Source organism: Vicia villosa, linkage group LG7 (genome assembly GCF_029867415.1).
Source record: "Vicia villosa cultivar HV-30 ecotype Madison, WI linkage group LG7, Vvil1.0, whole genome shotgun sequence".
Classification (NCBI taxonomy): domain Eukaryota; kingdom Viridiplantae; phylum Streptophyta; class Magnoliopsida; order Fabales; family Fabaceae; genus Vicia; species Vicia villosa.
In genome coordinates, this window is record NC_081186.1 from 49,424,980 (window position 1) to 49,446,775 (window position 21,796).

The following is a 21,796-nucleotide window of genomic DNA, read 5'->3' on the forward strand; positions in this document are numbered from 1 at the left end:
ACAGCGGGTACGCACTCTGCAAATCCCCTAAAAACAAAGAAAGGCGTTTGAAATCAAGAGATAAACCCCAATCATACCTGATTGTGACATAATTCCGGAAAAATTGAACTTGGTTCTTCAAGGAAGTGTTGTTGAACGATGGAGATCTGGGAAATTTGTCTGGAGCCGAGCACGTAAGCGAAGAGCGAAAAAACCCAAATGATAGGGTTTGACCCCTTTTATAGAAAAAATGCTCGGAATACGAAACGTCGCGTCGGCTGACACGTCCTTCCCTAGGCGCCGCCATCTACCCCTAGAAAATCATTAGACCATGTCACGTCAGTGAGTGTTGATCACGCGCGGTCTCTCATCTCCATCCACAAACAGCTCCATCCGAGCACCACCAATAGACGAGTACCAACTGAACATGGGCCGAGCATTGTCAAAATCGAAGCTCCTTGCTCGGAACTCTGACTTGGGGGGTTCCTGTTCTGGACTGGGCGAAGATTCGACCCAATATACTTTCGGCCCACTTAACCTTGGGGGTCCAAACCATTCCATGGCCCACAAGGATCAAACAGGTGCTCGTCCACACATTTCCCGGCACAAGCGCTCCCCGCGAGCTATCTGGTACCCGGCGCACACGCTCCCCACGAGCACCTACTCTGCCCAGGACCCTTCTCCTTGTAGGGTTCCTACACATCCAACCCCCCGAATAATGAGGAGTCCACGAGGTCCCTAAGAGACCGCGTCTCCCTTAAACTTTGGAGTGGTTGACCAGGACGGAGAGCACTCACACATCTCCGATATTTCCGCCTAGGAAACCTGGCAGTCTTCTATTTGGGCCTGGAAATCCAGCCCAATAGCGAGATCATGGCCCATTGCTGGGGGCTATAAATACCCTCTTTTACTAGAGGGGCAGGTATTCATTTTATTCTAACCTTTAGCTTGTACTTGCACTCCTTTGCTCGTTTTCTTACTTTGGCATCAGAGTACCTTGCAGGTACACCCCCCTTCACTTCACAAAGATCCAACTCCGAGCAGGCCTTGACGATCCTTCTGATCAGGTACGATCAAATTCAATACTCATTCTTTTCACTATAAAAACCAATAAGTACAGAGCCAAAGGAGAGACCGAAAAAGTTGCTAAACTTCACCATATTCCAATACCATCACCATCTTTATTTACCAAAACTCCATAGTCAAAATTCATTCTTCCAACCTCCTTCACATCCAACATCAACAACATCTCTACAAACCAAAATCCACCATGAGAACATTATTAGAACAATTATTAGAAGGCGTTGATCTCTTAGCTTTCCGGCGATTATTAGAACGCCTCGATCTGATTCTCGGAGCTCCAGTTACGATCGTTTTAGTGCAGTCTGCTAAAGCTGAAAATTGAATACGAAAATTAAATAACAATGAAATTAAACTAAAATAAGAAAATATTATAAATATAAAACTAAGAAAAACAAACCATGGAAATGTATAAGTACAAACATAGATAAATGTGCATCAAAATGCACTGATTATATTTCTTAGCCCTTTCAGGGTTTTTTGTTGTACTTCTTCGTAGCATTGGGGGATTTTATGACTGTAATGAACAACAGAGCCCCTTAGTGGAGCTGCCTATATTTTCATTCTCCTCCGTAGTTATCTTTGGGTTATTAACCCTTTAGCCCTTGGCTGAGGACACCTATTACTATCCTTCCTCTTGCTGTAATTCAACTACTTTTTAAGAATTGTAAGGGGACTTAAAAAGGATCGTGTTTATGGATTTGACAATTTTGGTCTTCTCTCGGCGACAAGGGTCTCACTTGAGGATTCAACAACTTGATCGCCTCTATGGGCGATAAGGATTCCAATTAGGATCAAGCAATTAGATCACCTTTATGGGCAAAAAATCTCACTTAGGAATCCAACTATTTGATCGCCTCTATGGGTGGCAAGGATCCCACTCAGGGATCCGAAAATTTGATTGCCTTTAAGGGCGGCAAGGATCCCACTTAAGGATCCATCATTTAGATCGCCTATATGGGAAACAAGGATTCAACTTAGGTATCCAACAAATTGATTTCCTCTAAGGGAGACAGGGACCCTACTTAGGAGTCCAATAATTTGTTCGACTTTATGGGAGGAAGTTATTCTACTTAGGGAAGCAACATCTTTGATTGCCTCTATGGGCGACAGGATTCCACTTAAGGATCTAGTATCTTGATTGCCTTTATGGAGATCTTCTCTTGAACTTTTAGGATTACTACAAAGAAATTAATAGCCAACAAACAGGGATTATCTAAAAAAATAAAACGAGGTGCCTCATTAAAAATCCTCACCTTATGAAAAAAGCGTAGAGCGAAAAGAGTGCACCCCATGAAATAACTTGTCTTTACAATCGGCAAATATGCAATAATCGTCTATAAAATGACAACAAACTAGCCAAACAATACTAAAGAAAATAACTAAACAACAAATATGCAGATGTCTCTAGAAAGCCCCACTTCTAGATCTTCAATCTTTGATCTCCTCTGTGGTTTGAGGGGGAGACTCCTCGCCCTTGCACGTTTCTCTCGGTGGCTTTATTCCTGAGTCCACTTTCCTGGATTTCATGCCAGGAGTGCACATCCTTTTCCACTCGAGGCTCTTTGGTAATCTTCTAATCTCCTTGGATAACTCCCACTCGCTTATTAGGGAGCGAGTACTTCATTCATAAATACAAAGTGGACAAGATGGCGCTCAGGTGATTAAAAATTGGTCGCCTTATAATCATATTGTAGGAATAGGGGGCATCAATAATAAATATCTAGCCTTTATTTCTTTGGCTTGATCCTTCTTTCCAAAAGTGATCTTCAATGATCCCTTGAAGGGTTTCAAGTCTTCTGGGTTGAAGATAAGTCTTTCAAATACCTCTCAATACAGAATTCCTGTCGAACTCCCTTGGTCTATGACAACTCTTTTAATCTCTCATTCGCCGCATTTGATGATAATGACCATATAGTCATCATTGTAAGGGTGGATGTTAGGTGCATCTTTATCAGAGAAGGAGACAGTGGCCTCTAGCGCTTGGGCTTCTCCTTTGATATCAATGTTTGGAAGGTCGTCTATACTTAGGATTTGGCGAGCGTACCTTCTACGAGTGGAGCTAGTCTCCCCACCCCTAGAGAATCCTCCTGCTATGGTGTTGAGCCCGTAACGCACAACTTTACTACCCTCGCCTTGGGACACATATTTTCTTTGTTGTGCCTGGGGCTTCCTACTTCATCTCCCCTCATGAGTTAGACTTGTCTGACTCGTGGGAGGAGTCGCCCTTCACATATTTTTTAAGGTGTCCCTCCTAGATTAGTCTCTCAAATTTATTCTTCAGCTGGTAACAATACTTCGTCTGGTGTCCCTTGACTCTATGGAACTTGCACCATCTTCCTAGTTCAAGACCCATTACATCTACTTTTGGAGCGGGCAACATAAGTATTTTGTGCAAGTGGAGAATCTCGCGCCAAATCTTCTCACGGAGAATTTTCATGAGCGTGAAGTTCTTTCTCGTCTTGCCTACCTTCTTGAACATAGTCTTGTCCTTTATTGGAGATGTCTAATTGCTCTACCTCAAGTGATGTTATCCACCGAATTTGCAAACAAGCTCCTTGACATCCCACGCCTTCTTTTTGGTTTTGCTCTTACCCTTTTGTAACGTTCTTCTTGGGTGACCATTTATGCTAACTAGATCGTTAGCTTCTGGGAGAGAGACTCATCGAAGTGTTCCGCCTTGAGTCTATTTTGGAACACCTCCATAGACATTTCTTGGTTTGGTGGGATGACCCTGATGGTGGATTTATTAAATAGGGCAAGTTAGTCCCTAAACGATTCTGATGGACCTTAGAGTATGTTAAACATGCTGGTGGTGGACATTTTCATGTGACGCATGTAATGCCCCAGACTGCTTTTGGGTTAATCGACTAACCCCACAAACCAACACAAGTATTTTCAGCATGCTTGGACCTCACTCACACGCTTTCTGGGAAACTTCCCAGAAGGTCACCCATCCCTAAATTACTCCAAGTCAAGCACGCTTAACTATGAAGTTCTTATGGAACGGGCTACCGAAAAGAAGATGCATCTTGTTGGTATAGGTAGTACCTATCAATCCTCATATTCACTCCTTCAACCATGCAGCCCCATACCTGCATGGCCTCAGGATCCCTCTCATTCCAATGTGGTGACCACCATTTCCCCTTTCGGCCTCAGGTGTTACATGTGGTTCAACCACCCATCGCCTTCTTCGACCTCGGGTGTTACAACACATGGCAGCGAACTGGTGCGCAAGCTTCTTTACCAACTCTTGATAGTTCGCATTGGAGGCACGATGTTGACCTATATGCCATTGAAGGGTGGCGTCCCGGAAAGATCTTGATAACAACTTGCATTGTAGGGAGTTAGACGCTCCTATGATGGCCATATGTGTGTTGGTAGAGGCGACGTGCTCGTAGAGATCGCCGCGCCCATCAAATTTGGCCAAGGACGGATGTTTGAATCCCTTGGGGACATGCACCCTCATATCTTGTTTGAGATTGGCTAGGGGTCAAACATTTCCATATCCTCCAAGGGATTTGATTACTATTTATACTATCTAATATTGTGGACATCGTCCTCTAGTGTCTGGTTATGGAGACGTAATTCGTCCATGGTGGCACACACAACCGCCAGAGCATCAGCATCACCATTTTCGTTGGTACCTTCTGGCATAGGGGATGAATCTATCCTATTAACCTTGGCCGAAAGTGGCTAGCTTTAGGAGTCAAGGGTAGCAGTGACTAGGGTGATGATGATGAAGAATGTGTGGTCCAAGTTAGCTTTACCAGGGCCCCACGGTAGGCGTCACTAAACTGGTCAAAAGGTATTGGTGTGCGTCTTGCCACTTCAGAAAGCATGGATATTCATGGGCCTTAGTAGGTATATTATGTTGTATGGTGGGTAGGGTTTGCACACGGCGGCGAGAAGCCTAGTACGATTGTGTTTTATGGTTTTTAAATGTCCTGCTCACGTGAGGTGAAAAACTTTGTTATTGAAGGGTGTGCTTAGGTAATGAGCGTATGTAGGGTGTGATCTGTATCACTGAAGATTTGTCTCTTTCTCTCTCTTGGGGAGAGATACTTATAGAGGTCTAGGGCTTGGGTAACCCTTAGGGGCGTCCATCGCTCCCTCCTGATCATAAGATGTTCTTGACCACCTAATCTTCCAAGAGTAGTGGTGGAATCTTTCTCCTTTGACCAACAACATTACACACGTCATCAGTAATATCGTCTAAACGATACCACTCTTGAACGAGAACGTCCTTTTTTAGGACTCTCACAAATATTACACAACATCTTATAAACCCATGATTTTGTATAGGCATTAGGGTTATTTAAGAAAAAAACCTAGGGGTGGCAAAACGGGCCCGACCCGTTGGGCATGCCCGTTTTGCCCGCACTTTAGTGCGGGGCAGGCCAATGTTATAGGTCCTCACCCTTTAATGTGATTGCCCCGCCCCTCCCTATTTTTCATGCGGGCTTTTGCGGGCATGAAAATTAACATAAAATTTTGTATTTTTAGGCTTAATAGGTGTAGTGCCTGCGGGCTTAACCCGCCCCACCCTCACTTTTTGCAGGGCGGGCCAAGGTTTAAGGCTCGCGTCCTTAACTATGCCCGTCCCACTCCGTTTATTTGCGGGCTTTTGCGGAACGGGCCTAAACGGGGCGAACATACCCGTTTGCCACCATTAAAAAAATCTAAAAAAATTAATGAAGGGGCAAAAATATATTTAAAAAAGATTTTTCAATGTAATTAATAAATATACTTAGAATTTCTAAGATGCAAGAAACCATAATTTTTTTCTAAATAAAATCTATAATTGCCACAAAATTAATACTTCTCACTATTTTCTCTAACAAGTCGTTTTCGAGTTTCCATTTCTTCGTGTGTACACATCATTCCACACAACCTTGCCTTATCATTTTAGTACAAAATTTGAAAAAAGAAATAAAGAAATTAAAATGTATAAACTTGTTAAACAAGACAAAAGACTTCTTATCTTAGTAGTATATATTAAAGGAATAAAGAGGAAAAAAGAATTAAATCGACGGTCAATAAATTTAAATACATTAATGAAAAGGTGAACGTGTTTCTTGTTCACGAAGTTGTTCCATTAAAACATAGAAGGGAATCAAGTAGAGAACAATAGAGCCATTCGTGTTTTTTTTTTTATTTTCAGAAAAAGTTGACGTGAGTGAAGTCGTTGCCTATTGTTATTGTTAATAGCTTCACCAATGAAATGAAACGACGACACGTTATCGATAGTTGTTGGATAGATCAATGCGTTCACACACTGTTTTGCTAAGAAGATGCCTATGATATTCCACGAATCTTATAAGTTGACGAAGACCAAATGGATATTTATTACAAGAGTAAAATAAATACCGTATTATGAAAGTTAAACAAGCTAATCAAATTAAAATGAAAATATAGTGTGTCAAGTAGAATAATAATAAAACAAGTCTATTCACGAAATTAATCTTTTTATTTTAAATTTAAATATTTTTGATCTTTTTATATTAAATTTAAACAATTTTGATTTCTAAAATTTCAAAAAGTTTTGATTTCTCTTCATACTTTTCACTTAAAGTTAACAATATCTTTATTTTTTAAATAACAAATTACTTGTGAAACATGACGAATCATAATATATAAAGATATTGTTGTACTTAAAACATAAAGTATAAATTCAAAAACAAAAAAGATTTTATCGATTTTCTTTAAAAACGTGAGAGGGGGACTAAAACTGTTAGAATTTAAAATAGGCAAGACCGTCTTAATTTTTTGGAGGCTCCGTGTAGATTAGTCATAGTTCAATCATGAAAAAATAATTAAAGGTCGTATTTAACCCATTTTAATAGTTGTAAAGATTTATGAGACCCTATTTAATTATACCGTAAACAATTTGAGGCCCTGTGCGGTAACCCGCCTTGCATACCCTCAAACACGGCCCTGAAAATAGGAAACCACAACTGTTTGAAATAGGGGATTAATTTCGTGAATCAGACAAAATTGGAGGACCAACACTATAATTTAATCTTATTATTATTATTAGAAAAAAATGCATTGACAATATAAAATATTTTACACTTTTTTCAATGAGGAGTATGCATCACGATAAATCTCATTTTCATATTTAAAATACTAAAATGACATAGCAAATGTAAGAGTTTTTATTGGTTGAATGTGTAAAATTATTTCACACTGACAGGACACTATCTTTAAACTCTATTATTATTATTATTATTATTATTATTATTATTATTATTATTATTATTATTATTATTATTATTATTATTATTATTATTATTATTATTATTATGGGTTAATAGTAATTCACCCACCTGTAATGTTAGCGAATTTTGTTTTTTCCCCTCCCTACCTTTTGGCAACAGTTTTTTTTAAAAATCATTTGCCAAAACCTGCCTTTAGCAACGGCAGGAGTAAACCGAAACTCGTTCATATTACAAGGGGTAAACTACTATTAACCCTATTATTATTATTATTATTATTATTATTATTATTATTATTATTATTATTATTATTATTATTATTATTATTATTATTATTATTATTATTATTAGAAAGACGGACTCATATCTTTTTTTGTGTTTTATTTTGAATATTTATTTACTATTTATGGTAATTGAGCTTATTTATATTTGCATAGCACAGTTTTTTTTTCTTTTCAAATATAATAAACAAGCATAACTTTAGTCGGAAAAGATGGGTGACAAAGACTTGTAGTTGTAGCATTTGTCTTGTGTGAGGTTTTTTTTTCACACTTTTAACACTTTTTGCTATCTTAATATAAATATTTATTTGTAATTATTATTTTATTTATTTTTTTGTTGTAATAAATAAATAAATACATTACTAATAATTTTATCATTAATATTCTATCAAATTAAAAATAAAATAAAAGAAGTAACAAAAATTATTGAACACATCAATTTATAAATAAAAAATTAAACATTTAATACTAAATTAAATATTTTTAATTTAATTCATATAATATATATACTATATTAAACATCAACAATCAAAGTATAGAATTTTAAAGACATACTAATTATAATTCTGATGTGTTTATTTTATCTAATTTAAGAAGTTGATATTCTTATTTAAATTTAAATATTTTTTATTCTCTCTTATATATTTGCCTTAAATGATATTTTCATTTTCTAAATAAAAATAACAAATTTATTGTAAAATATGATAAATTATTGGGCATAAATTTATTGTAAAATTTGATAAATAAAAAATAAAAGTTAAAATATAAATATCTTATCGATTTTCAATAAAATAAAATAAAAAAGAAACTAAAGTTATTTGAATTTCCGATAGAAAAATTAAATTTGAAAATCATAAAAAAAATGTACTTTAGCCAATTTACAATTATATTAAACATTTAAAAAAATATATTAAACATTATTTAAAAAAATACATTAAATATTATAATTTAAAGATTATTAAATTTAGTTTTAGTATATTAAGGAGAGGCGGTATAAGATAATTTAGTTTTCTTAGCCCCTAATTAAAGTACCTTTCCAAACAACCTATAAATAAGCAGTCCTTGTTTTGCAATTCTCGCTATCTATTCTCTATTCTCTCTTATTACCCATATATCACTCTCAATTCTCCACTAGCAATGGCAGATTCTGTTGACGTTACTCACGATTTTCACTCTATTCTCTCTTCTCCCGATAGAGATTTTCTCATTCGGAACAACGGCGATCAGGTACCACCTCCACCGTTACTCCTCTTCTTCCCTTTTTCCAGCTTTTTTTTGTTTGTTGAATTTTCATGCAATTGTACGCATCATCAATTTTTAATTTCAATTTGATAAATCATCAATTTGTAATTTCATTGAAATTGTTCTCTGAGTGTTTACGTCTCAGCGTCAGTGCAGTGTTTCTGGTGTCCGTGCTTCATAGGTTTATAAGTATTGTTTGAAGTGGTAGCTTAATTTGTACTATTTCTTATATTTTGAAATTTTGATTTTCACAGGTGAAAATTGACAGTTTGAAAGGAAAGAAGCTTGGTTTCTATTTTTCAGCCTCATGGTGTGGTCCATGTCAAAGATTCACACCAGCATTGGTGGAAGTCTACAACGAACTCTCTCCAAAAGGTGATTTCGAGGTTGTTTTTCTCTCTGCTGATGAAGATGATGAGGAGTTTCAGAGCTACTTTTCCAAGATGCCGTGGTTGGCTGTACCCTATTCTGATTCAGAGACGCGCAGTCGTCTCGATGATCTGTTTCATGTCAACGGCATTCCTCATCTTGTGTTGCTTGATGAAACTGGCAAAGTTGTTGCTGAAGACGGGGTTGATATTGTCCGTGAGTATGGAGCTGAAGGATACCCTTTCACATCACAAAGGGTACAAGAATTGAAAGATCGAGAAGAGGAAGCTAAGAGAAACCAGACCTTGAAGTCGGTATTGGTCTCGAGTTCTCGAGACTTTGTGATATCGGCGGATGGAAAAAAAGTAAGCTAGTAACATCACTATGTATGATATAGTTGTTGTTTATGTAGAAAAAATTGCTCCTTTTCAATTTATTTACAAAGTTCAAATCAATATTAACTATGGTTTTGGTCAGTATTACCCTTAGTTATTTATCGTAGATGAAGAAATGAGATAAGAAATGGTTGATAATATAGTAGTTTCTTTGTTAATACAACTCAGTGGTTCATTAACTAATCTATCTTTTCATGTACACACAGACACCTATCTCTGAGCTTGAAGGGAAGACGGTTGGTCTGTATTTTTGCGTGATTTCATACAGACCATGTACAGTATTTACTCAACAGCTTAAAGAGGTTTACAAGAAGCTGAAGGAAAATGGGGAGAATTTTGAGGTTGTGTTTATACCTCTTGATGAAGATGAAGAGTCATTCCAGAAAGAATTAGAAAGTTTACCTTGGGTATCCTTGCCTCTCAAGGACAAAACCTGCGCGAAACTAATTCAGTACTTTGAGTTATCAGAACTCCCCACCTTGGTTATTATTGGGCCAGATGGGAAAACTCTTCATACTAATGTTGTTGAAGCCATTGGCGATCACGGGATCGATGCATATCCATTCACTCCTGAGAAGTTTGGTGAGCTAGAAGAATTAGCAAAGGCCAAGGAGGCAGCTCAAACACTTGAGTCATTTTTGGTGTCTGGGGATCAGGATTTTGTTATTAAGAATGGCGGGGAGAAGGTAAAACTTGTTATGATATAAATTTTATTAACTATGTTGAATGATTCTCTCATTTAATCTGATATTAACATTTTGTCATTTATTAACATTTCAGATTCCAGTGTTAGAATTAAAGGGGAAGACCGTCCTCCTCTACTTCTCAGCCCAATGGTGTCCTCCATGCCGAGCATTTCTTCCAAAGCTCATTGAGGCATACCATAAGATTAAGGCACAAGACAATGCTGCACTAGAAGTCGTTTTCATCTCAAGTGACAGGGATCAAGACTCCTTTGATAAATTCTTTACGGAAATGCCATGGCTGGCACTTCCCTTTGGTGACTCAAGGAAAGAATTGCTGAGTCGCAAATTCAAGGTATCTGGCATCCCCAAGCTCGTGGCAATCGGACCAAGTGGCCGGACTGTCACGCATGAAGCTCGAGATCTGGTTGGGCTTTATGGGGCAGATGCTTATCCCTTCACTGAGGAGAGAATAAAAGAAATAGAGGCACATAAAGATGAAATTGCAAAGGGGTGGCCTGAGAAGGTGACGCACAACACACATGAGCATGAGCTTATATTGTCGCGCCGCAGGGTTTATTACTGTGATGGTTGCGATGAGGAGGGACGTGATTGGGCATACTTCTGTGAAGACTGTGACTTTGATCTCCATCCAAATTGTGCACTGGGAGACAAAGAAAACATAAATGGTGCCAAGGAAGAAGAGAAGCCCCAAAATGGATGGGTTTGTGATGGAGATGTCTGCACCAAAGCCTGAAAACTGCTTTTGTTATATTTTGGTGATTACTGTTATTATCTACATGTGATGGTAGTTTTAATATGTGTATTGGGAGTTGTATAAAATAATTTGAACCTAGAGATATTAGGGTGTGGTTGGTAATGTTTAATGTGTGCTTAAATCTTGTGCAAGAAACAGCAGGCCAAAAATTATGATTATTCTGCTTCTCCTTTTACCTTTATGTTTTGAAAAGTCTACTTGAAATGTTCTACATAGTCCTGTGATTAATCCCAGAAAATGTAGCGGAGGTTTGACATTTGAATTTATGATGTCCCTCATCTTATCTAAGATAATTTTTGATATGTCTACTTCTTGATTGATTAGGATATACCAAATAAGTTAGCATGTACGGAGGGTGTTAAAAAGTTGTGGATTTTTGGGTGTGACATTGTGAAAGATTAAGGTTATCCACATTTGAGTTGCTATGGTGAAGTTAGGTCTCCTAAATCGGATAGGCCTTCCGTCTCTGCCTAATTATTTGTAGGGGTGCAAAGCGGACGGTCTGTCTCATTTTGGTCTGTTCCGTTTAAGTCCGTCCAAAATCAGGGCGGACCAACTTAGGTGTCTGAGTTCAAAAGTCAAGTCCATCCTGGTTACTTACGGGTTGACAGACTGGCTGCAAATTTTTTTAATTATATTTTACAATTTGATCATAGTTTACAAATTTCTTAATTATTACTAAAGAGGTCGATAAAAGATTTTTTTTTAACAACGCACAATAGAATTTCAATATGTCTTAAAGATCAATTACAACAACAAAAAAATGAAATAAACTCAAGCATAATAAGAAAAGGTATCATTCAACAACAAAATATATTGGTTTCCACTTGTCTAGAGAGAAGTCAGTCTATCTCTCTCTAAACTTATAATGTCTTTTCCCCTCTCCCTCTTTCCCTCCGTTTAGGGTTTAGCGGCGGCGGCTCTCCTCCCAGATTCATCTGGTTTACCCGTTTCCACCTCGTTGGTGGTCTTTCTCTTGTTTTTTCCTCCGTCTTTTCGGAGCCTATCATCTTTCGTCGCCTTCACTGCGTGCTGGCCCTGTCTCTATCTCCACTTGGAACCCTTTCCAATGGAGAGTTGGAAGAACATTCCATTATCTAAAGAAGAGGAAGAAGGAGTTGTAGCGGCAGAAGATGAGATTAATGGAGATGAAATTTTTCAGAGAACCTTGGCTGGGAAACTCTGGACTGACAACAGCTTCAATTCGAGGGCATTTACAAGTACAATGATTAGTGCTTGGAAACTTATGAACCCAGTTGAAACTCAGGAGCTCAACAAAAATCTGTTTCTCTTTCGGTTCTCTACAAAGAGAGATCTAGAGACTGTGTTGCGAAATGGACCATGGAGCTTTGACCGAAACTTGTTGGTTCTAGTTCGAATTTCTGGAGAAGAACAACCTTCTGCACTGAATATGCACTTTGGAGTCTTCTGGGTTCGGATCTACGAACTCCCTTTGATACTCAGAACAGAAGCTATGGAGAAAAAGATTGGTGGCATCATTGGAGATTTCGAAGAGATGGATCAGAAAGAAGCACATAAAAACGGTTGGTTCCTCCGTGTCAAAGTGAAAATGGATTTAAAACAGCCGCTGAAAAGAGGCACGGTGGTGAAGTTCAAGGACAAGACTCTGAGGGTCCATTTTAAATATGAGCGTCTACCTACTTTTTGCTTTGTCTGCGGTAGGATTGGGCACCAGTTAAAGGATTGTGAAGCCCTGGGTGACATCAGTGAAGAGGGATTTGAAGATATTGAAGAGCAGGACCTGTCCTTTGGTCTTTGGCTCAGGGCCTCTCCTCTGCCCAGAACAACGGAAGAACAGCAACAGAAAGATTCAAGCTCAGGAACGTGTAGCAGGAGCCTTTTCAACATTTCTTCTTCTCAAAGTAAATGCGGTTCAAAAGGCAAAGAGAAGGATGATGAGGCTGAAGTGGAGCAGCAGCCAGTCAGAGAAATTACGAACACGGAAGGAAAAAAGGAAGCTGAGGGAGCGAAACAAATCTGTAACCTTGCGATGGAATCAGTAGCAGAGTCTCTTGGTGCGGTTGATATCTCCAAACTAACGTTGAACACAAGGATTAGCCAACAAGGGATTACAAAAAAGAAAAAGTGGACAAGGAGGAAATCAGTGAAAAAAGTAATTCAGGAGAAAATTAAGAACAAAGAAGCCGAGTCTAGTAAGAGGCAACTTATTGAGGTCATGATCACCGAAGGCTCCCTGGAAGATTGAGGGGAGAAGAAGCGGAGACAGGAGAAGGATGGCGAAGCTGCGACAAACAACGGACCAGAGGTAGTGTTGGAGACCCAACATTACCTACCCCAATGAAAATCATTAGCTGGAACTGCAGGGGTCTAGGGAACCCCCGTGCAGTTCGAGCCTTGCTAAGGCTCCTCTGTTTGGAAAACCCCTCTATCGTGTTTCTCATGGAAACACGCCTTAAGATTGATGAGATGCAGGTAATAAAGGTAAAATGTGGTTTTGATTCGGGCTTGGCAGTAGATTGTTCTGGCAGCAATAGAATGAGAAGTGGCGGAATAGCTCTATTTTGGAAGGAGAATATGAATTTGTCCATCATGTCCTATTCTCTGAATCACATTTGTGGGCTGGTTGAAGACGATTCGGCGGATGAGCCTTGGACTTTCAATGGGATCTATGGCTTTCCAGAAGAACAAAAGAAAAGAAACACATGGGAGCTGGTTAGGGAGTTGAGTCAAAAGAGTAGCGAGAGAGCACTGTTTGTTGGGGATTTTAATGATACCCTCTTTTAAAATGAGAAGCAAGGTGGTAATCCTAGATCCTCTGGTCAGCTTTCTTAGGGGCATAATACCTTGGATATTACGGGTCTTATGGATCTAGGTTTCGAAGGATATCCCTTTACGTGGACCAATGGGCGGGAAGGAGAAGCTAACATACAATGTCGTCTTGACAGGGGCCTAGAAACAGATGGCTTCACTAACTTTTTTGCTCCGGTGAAGGTTTTCCATTTGGCTCGATATAATTCTGATCATGCAGCTGTTAGAATTGATTTAGAAGCTACTGTTGGAACTCAAGACAAGAGAAGGCATCATATTTTCAGGTTCGAAGAGGCTTGGTCCAAGGACCCAAAATGTGAGCAAATTATCCACCGATTGTGGAACAGACAGTCACAGTGAAATCTCAAGTTCTTAGCCATGAAAAACTTGGAGGGTGAATTCCAGGAGTACAAATTGGCCTCGGTGGGAAAGGAGATTAAAAGAATCGAAGGAAAACTTGAGGAGAATGGTGTGTGGTCCGGGAAGAAGGAAGACATTGAGACTTATCGGGCATTGGAGCAACAACGAAACAAACTTCTCCAAACGGAGGAAACCATGTGGAGACAACGAAGTCGTGCGGTCTGGCTTAAACAGGGTGATCGAAACACTAAGTTTTTCCACTGCAAAGCTAACCAAAGAAGAAATACAAACTCCATCAAGAAGCTTAGGGATAAAGCTGGCTGCTGGTGGAAGGGAGATGACCATTGTGAGCGTATACTGGCTGACTATTTTACAAACATCTTTACTTCTTCCGCCCCCACTAATTTCCAGGAGGTTTGTTCTGTGGTTGAAGGTAAGCTCGATTCGAATAGCTTCAACTGGTGCCAAGCTGCGTTTACCAGCGAGGAAGTCAAGACTACTATTGATGAGATGCATCCGCTCAAGGCACCTGGGCCTGATGGGCTACCGACCCTGTTCTTTCAAAAATATTGGAAAATCGTTGGTTTTGACGTAAACAGAATGGTTCTGGACATTTTGAATGAGGAGAAGGACCCTAGAGATATCAATAACACTTTCATCACCCTCATACCTAAGTGCAAGAATCCAAAGACTCCAAAAGATTTTCGCCCGATAAGTCTTTGCAATGTTATAATGAAGATCGTGACCAAGACAATTGCTAATAGGATCAAGAGGATTCTCCCGGAAATTGTCGAGAAAGAACAGAGCGATTTTGTGCACGGTAGACTAATAACTGATAATGCTCTGGTTGCTATGGAATGCTTCCATTGGATGAAGCAGAAGACAAAAGGAAAGAAAGGTGTTATGGCCCTCAAGCTTGATATGTCAAAGGCTTACGAGAGACTGGAGTGGGATTTCATCATTGGTTCGCTCAAAGCCATGGGATTTCCCGAGAAGATGATCTCCCTCATTCACCGTTGCATCTCTACTGTTTCCTACCAGATACTCATCAATGGGCAGCCTAGCAGAATTCTGACTCCGGAACGGGGTCTCCGTCAAGGAGACCCCCTGTCTCCTTACTTATTTATTTTGTGTTCTGATGTGTTTTCAGGTCTGTTAAAGCAATCAAGCAGAAACAAAAGCCTCCATGGTGTCAAGGTGTCTAGAAAAGCCCCTACCATTACTCATCTCTTCTTTGCTGATGACAGCTTATTATTTACAAGAGCGAGCAAGACTGAAGGCTTGGCTGTTATGCAAATTCTGCGGAGATACCAGGAAGCATTGGGACAAGTGGTCAACTTAGAGAAGTCCGAAGCGTCATATAGTTGAAATGTGCGTGATGATGTCAAGAGTATGATCCAAAACCGGATTCAAATAAAGACTGTGGCGAGACACTCTAAATACCTAGGGCTCCCGGTTATTTTTGGTAGGTCGAAGAAGGAGATTTTCAAGCTTGTGATTGAAAGGGTGTGGAAGAAACTCAAAGGGTGGAAAGAGAAGTTTCTGTCAAGATCGGGGAAAGAGGTTCTTATCAAAGCGGTTGCTCAGGCTATACCCAATTATATCATGAGTTGTTATAGGCTTCCAACAGGTGTGTGCCAGGAGATTGAAAGCATGTTGGCCAAGTTTTGGTGGGGTTCAAAGAATGGGGATCGCAAAATTCATTGGATGTCGTGGGATAAATTGGCGTGCGCGAAAGGAATTGGAGGGATGGGCTTTAGGGGAGTTTGAAATTTCAATCTCAGTCTTTTGGGAAAGCATTTCTGGCGCCTGCTGAAAGTGGATAACTCTCTGTTTGCAAGAGTTTTCAAAAGCCGATATTATCCCAATTGTTCCATTGAAGATGCTTCGCTTGGTTACAGCCCTAGTTACGCCTGGAGAAGCATACTGAGTGCCAAAGATTGTGTCACTAATGGTATTTCATGGAGGATAGGTACTGGATCCAAAGTGAGGGTGTGGAAGGACAAATGGATCCCAGGTATTGTGGGGTGCCTGCCCTTCTCTCAAGACAGTAGTGTGAGTATTGACGCAACAGTGAGTGACCTCATTGATCATGATCTTACCTGCTGGAATAGGCCTTTGATCACGCAGAATTTTAGCCCATCGATTGCTCAAAAAATCCTTAGTATCCCGCTGTCTTTTCGCAGGCCTGAAGATGAATTATGCTGGACTAGGGAGAAAAATGGCGCTTATTCAGGGAAGACAACTTACCATGCTCTTCAAGCTGTATCTAGCAGTAAGAAGCCTGGACCCTCGGGCACGAATTTTGAACACTTGTGGAAAAAGGTTTGGCAAGCTCATCTTCATCCGCGTGTGAAGAACTTCATTTGGAGATTGGGGAAAGACATCCTTCCTACTAAAGCAAACCTCTCAAGGAAAGGAATCAGGTTAGATTGTTCCTGTTCCTTTTGTGGCATGGAAACTGAAACTACAAATCATCTGTTCTTGCAATGTGAGTTATCTAGAATTGTCCACTTCTCCTCCCCTCTAGGGGCTCGTATCCCCTCTAACATGGATATTCTGAATTGGTTGGTTTTGTGCCTCGATAGCTCTGATAGCCTTCGGTCTCAACTGCTCTGCACTTTACTCTGGAAGATTTGGAATGCTAGAAACTTTATGCACTTCCAACAGCTTCACAAGGATCCGATGAAAGTGGCCTTGGAAGCGTGGGACTCTGTGGCTGAGTTCAACGAAGCTAATCCGGTGATTAAGAAGGGTATTAAGGAACCTAGCGAATGGAAAGATGATAAGCAGGCTACTGATCTGGCTGTTATTCAAGTAGACGCAGGGTGTTTTATCGACGGGGTGGTGTCGTTTGGCTGCGTGATTAAATCCAGGGACTCCAAGACAATTTATGCAGCATGCAGACGAGACGATATGAGCATTGATCCTGCTCTTGTTGAGTTGCTGGCCATCCGATGGTGCGTGCAGTTAGCCATAGAGCTTCACCTGAACAAAATTTTGATACAATCTGATGCCTCTTCAGTGGTGGATTGTATTAATTCTATGAATTTTGTGGCTGCTTTGGATTTAATTGCTGGTGATGTTAGAGAATTATGTAATAGCTTTTCTTTTTGCTATGTTATGTATTTCAGTAGGTCCTTAAATTCTGATGCCCATAATCTTGTAAAATGGGGCAAAACTATTGGGGCTAGATCTTGGACTGTGGATCCCCCTTGTTACTCTGATGTTTTTCCCCTCGAGGGATCTTTCCTTTAATGAAGATCACTTTCCAATAAAAAAAAATAAATAAGAAAAGGTATCAAAATAAATTTTTAAAAAAACAATACATATCATCCTAATCATATTTAAAAACTAACTACTAAAAGAATCCAATTAATAATTTACACAAGACAAACAATGATAACAATTACATTGCATAATACATCACAATGAATAAAATAGTAATGCTTAAAATATCAACACTTGACTTTCTCACCGTTTCCATCATATAGACTCTTATATTGACTGATTCCTTAATAGTTAAATCATAAATTTGTTACACGTTTACGCTAATCAAATCCTTCGTTTTTTTTAAAATTTATATTAAATGAGAGTTTTGGGGGGTTTTAAAAGTTAAAAAATATAGTAATAATAAGCATTATTTTATCATTCTCACTACAAGAAATCCTATGAATAGCAAGGGGAATTAGCCATGGGTAAAACTCCCCACAAATAAAATGACGTTGTTTGGGGTTAAACCTCTCGTAACACACAATTAAAAAAAACAAAATGCACATACCATGGGGATACCCCTCGCAAACAGAAGAAGAGGTAAATTTTGATTTTTGAAAATATGCATTGCGAGGGGCTACCCCAAGTAAACAAAAGTGGCGCCAAAATGTGTTTTTATTTGACAGCTAACGCTACACTCAGTGAGGGGCATCCCCAAGGAAATCCTGGCACTGATTTTAGCGAGGGGCAACCCCTCGTAAATAGACAGCGTTGTCTTATCACCTGTTGCTGGCAGACTGCACGTGCAGTCCCAATTGTCAAGATGACCATTAACGAGGGGTCCTCCCACGCTTATTTTTACCGTTTTATTTTCGAGGGGCTGCCCCTCGCTGATTTCTGACCTCATTAATATCCGACCATTCCACCAATATCCCATCTTCCTTTAATAAATACATCCATTTCAAACCCATCTCTCATAATTTCTGTTTCCCTCCTCTATTTCTAACAAAAAAAATCTTAATCCTCTTCCTCTCAACTTCTCAACACTATCATTTTGCACTTCTCAACAATACTATAATTTTGCAGGTGAAAATTCTCCTCTACTTCCTCTCAACAATAATATACACTCTTACTGATTTAATGTATATTCTAATTTTTGTTTTCTTTTTTATTTTTTATATAACAATTGAATCATATAAGACAAAATATTGGAAGAAAACTTGGATATTTTCAAGGAAACCTTCAAAGTCTACACCAAAGTTGTCTACAAATAAGCTGTACACATATAAAATTTATAAATTTTTTATGTATGTTTTTTATGATGGAAGTATATATATATATATATATATATATATATATATATATATATATATATATATATATATATATATATATATATATATATGAGGAGGGTTATATTTACTCCAGGAGTAAGTTATTATAACTTACTCCAAATCTAGACCATTTATTCTTTTCAATCTATAGATTTATTGTATTTTTTTTCGAAATAAATATTTTAATTACAGTTTATTTATTTTAAAAAATAACATATTTATTGATGTCAAAAATAATATATTTACTGATTTTCGTAATTAATAGTTTAAATGTAGTATATTAATATGAATAATAAAATTTATATTTAGTATTAAAAATAAGTTTATGTTTGGTATATTTTTATGCGTGTTAGATAATATCTATTTAGAAAATAGTATTTATATATTAAATAAAAAACAGGATTTTTATATATTATAAATATATTAGCCTTTTTATTTTGTATTAATAAAAACAGTATAATTTTTATTTATAAAACAGGAAGTAAATATTATGAAAAAAGTATATAACTTTTATATATATATATATATATATATATATATATATATATATATATATATATATGTAATAAAAATAAGATATAAAAACAATATATTTATAAAAACGGTATATAAATAAATAGTAGATATATGTTCATATCTCACAAATTTGTGTGCTTTTGTGTATATATTTTAAAAGCAATTATGTAGTTTTGTTTAGGACTAAAAACAAGTATATAGTTTATATATGTTTAGAAAAAAACAAGTATTGAATATAATTTTATATACATTAGTCATATGATGATATTGACAAATATTAAAAAAATTGTCGATAGATCACTCTTCATTTTATTTAATAAAATTAAACATGATTCACATGTGCAGTATAGAACATTATCAAATATATCATAGTTGGATGTATAATCAAATGTTTCCTGGACGACGTGGGCTTAAACCATTTTTTATTGAAGGAGTTGTCGCGTTTCTCTCGTATGCGTTTGCTCAAGAATGTTGTCGCAGGGAAGGAGGGGTAAGGTGTCCGTGTTTAAAGTGTGGTTGCAGGAGTATTATTAGTGACCCTAGTGAAGTGAAATGTCACTTGGAGAGAGTGGGTTTTAGGCCAAATTATTGGGTTTAGACTTACCTTCTCTAACCTATTTTTTTCGAAATTAGGCATTTGGTACCTACTACTATCAAAGCACGGGCGAACAACCATCGACTGGTTACACACATGCCTATTTTCCAACATGGTTCAAGCAACAATTATCATGTATTGTTGCACCAAGTCCTGAAATAATACATTTGCGAAATTTATCTGAAGGCCCTAGTCAACATGTAAATGAATGGCACACATACTTTGTAAATGGTTACAAATTTCACTCTAAGGAATGGAGTGTAGGGAAGAAAATCGTAAACAATAGTGTAGTCGTAAAAGGAGTTACAGAGGGTGGTGAGGAGGAATTCTATGGGGTTATCACACATATTTAGGAGTTGGTCTATAATTATATGGACTCGGAAAATAAAGTTGTCTTATTTTATTTTGACTGGTATGATCCATCTTCCAGAGGAACAAAAATTGATAAAAAAAATATAACACTGTTGAGGTTCAAAGAGATAGAAAGTACAAAGAGTATGACCCTTTCATTGTGGCACATAATGTTAGGCAAATTTATTATGTACCTTATCCTTCAATTACCTTCTCTAACCTATTTTTTTCGAAATAGGGCATTTGGTACCTACTACTATCAAAGCACGGGCGAACAACCATCAACTGGTTACACACATGCCTATTTTCCAACATGGTTCAAGCAACAATTATCATGTATTGTTGCACCAAGTCCTGAAATAATACATTTGTGAAATTTTTCTGAAGGCCCTAGTCAACGTGTAAATGAATGGCACACATACTTTGTAAATGGCTACAAATTTCACTCTAAGGAATGGAGTGTAAGGAAGAAAATCGTAAACAGTAGTGTAGTCGTAAAAGAAGTTATAGAGGGTGGTGAGGATGACTTCTATGGGGTTATCAAACATATTTACGAGTTGGTCTATAATTATATGGACTCGGAAAATAAAGTTGTCTTATTTTATTGTGACAGGTATGATCCATCTTCCAGAGGAACAAAAATTGATAAAAAATATAACACTGTTGAGGTTCAAAGAGATAGAAAGTACAAAGAGTATGACCCTTTCATTATGGCACATAATGTTAGGAAAGTTTATTATGTATCTTATCCTTCAATTACCCCATGCAAACGAGAATGGTGTGTTGTAATCAAGTCCAACCCAATGGGTCACATTGAGACTGATGAATTAATGGAAGATGTTGCATACCAACATGATGAGATTTCACCTGTTAATGAGGTAATTAAAATTGAGGAGATTGTAAGTTTGTGTGATACTGTAGTTGAGGGTCAACAAGTTGACGCAACAATCTTGTTGTCAACAAATCCTATGGAAGAAGAGCTAGGAGAGTCTGAAGATAATAATATCAGATCCGATGGAGACAACGAAGATTATGATGATGAATAAATTGAATATGTAATATTATCTTGTGTAATAGTATCTTGTGTAATATTAACTTTCAAATATTATCTTGTGGAATATTAACTTTCAAATATTATCTTATGTAATATTAACTTGATAATATTATCTTGTGCAATATTATCTTTCAAATATTATCTTGTGTAATAGGAAAAAATGCCATCCAAAAGAGATGAAAAAGGTAAGGGTCAACAAAAGCCTCTTTGCACCAGATTCATTGTAGAGGAGGTTCCTGACTCAGATATGTTCGTTACTATGCCACATTCTACTTCATGCTCTACTCAACCGCCTATGCATCCTACACCACCCATGTCTGAATCTTTCACTCGATTACTATCCACGCCCCCTGGATGCACACCATTCACACCAGCAGTTTTTTTTGTCCTCCTGGATACTCTTACCCCACATATTTTCCTATGGAGACAGGTGGATCTAGCATGCCATTACCCATGCATATGGAGACAGGTGGATCTAGTAGCATGCCATTACCTATGCATATGGAGACAGGTGGATCTAGCATGACATTACCCATACCTTCAGAGGATGATACCAAT

At 37.9% G+C, this 21,796-nt stretch overlaps 2 protein-coding genes across 2 annotated transcripts; both read left to right on the top strand.

Annotated features, from left to right (window-relative positions):
* Positions 1-8,628: 8,628 nt before the first annotated feature.
* On the top strand, positions 8,629-11,183 carry LOC131620539 (probable nucleoredoxin 1). Its single transcript, XM_058891653.1, has 4 exons — positions 8,629-8,785; positions 9,055-9,534; positions 9,771-10,250; positions 10,345-11,183. The coding sequence occupies exons 1-4, from the start codon at positions 8,696-8,698 to the stop codon at positions 11,002-11,004; spliced, it is 1,710 nt and encodes a 569-aa protein (XP_058747636.1). The 5' UTR covers positions 8,629-8,695; the 3' UTR covers positions 11,005-11,183.
* Positions 11,184-12,094: 911 nt separating this feature from the next.
* On the top strand, positions 12,095-13,252 carry LOC131619008 (uncharacterized). The gene has a single exon (XM_058890151.1). It carries the CDS (start codon positions 12,095-12,097, stop codon positions 13,250-13,252), a length of 1,158 nt encoding a protein of 385 aa, XP_058746134.1.
* Positions 13,253-21,796: the final 8,544 nt, after the last annotated feature.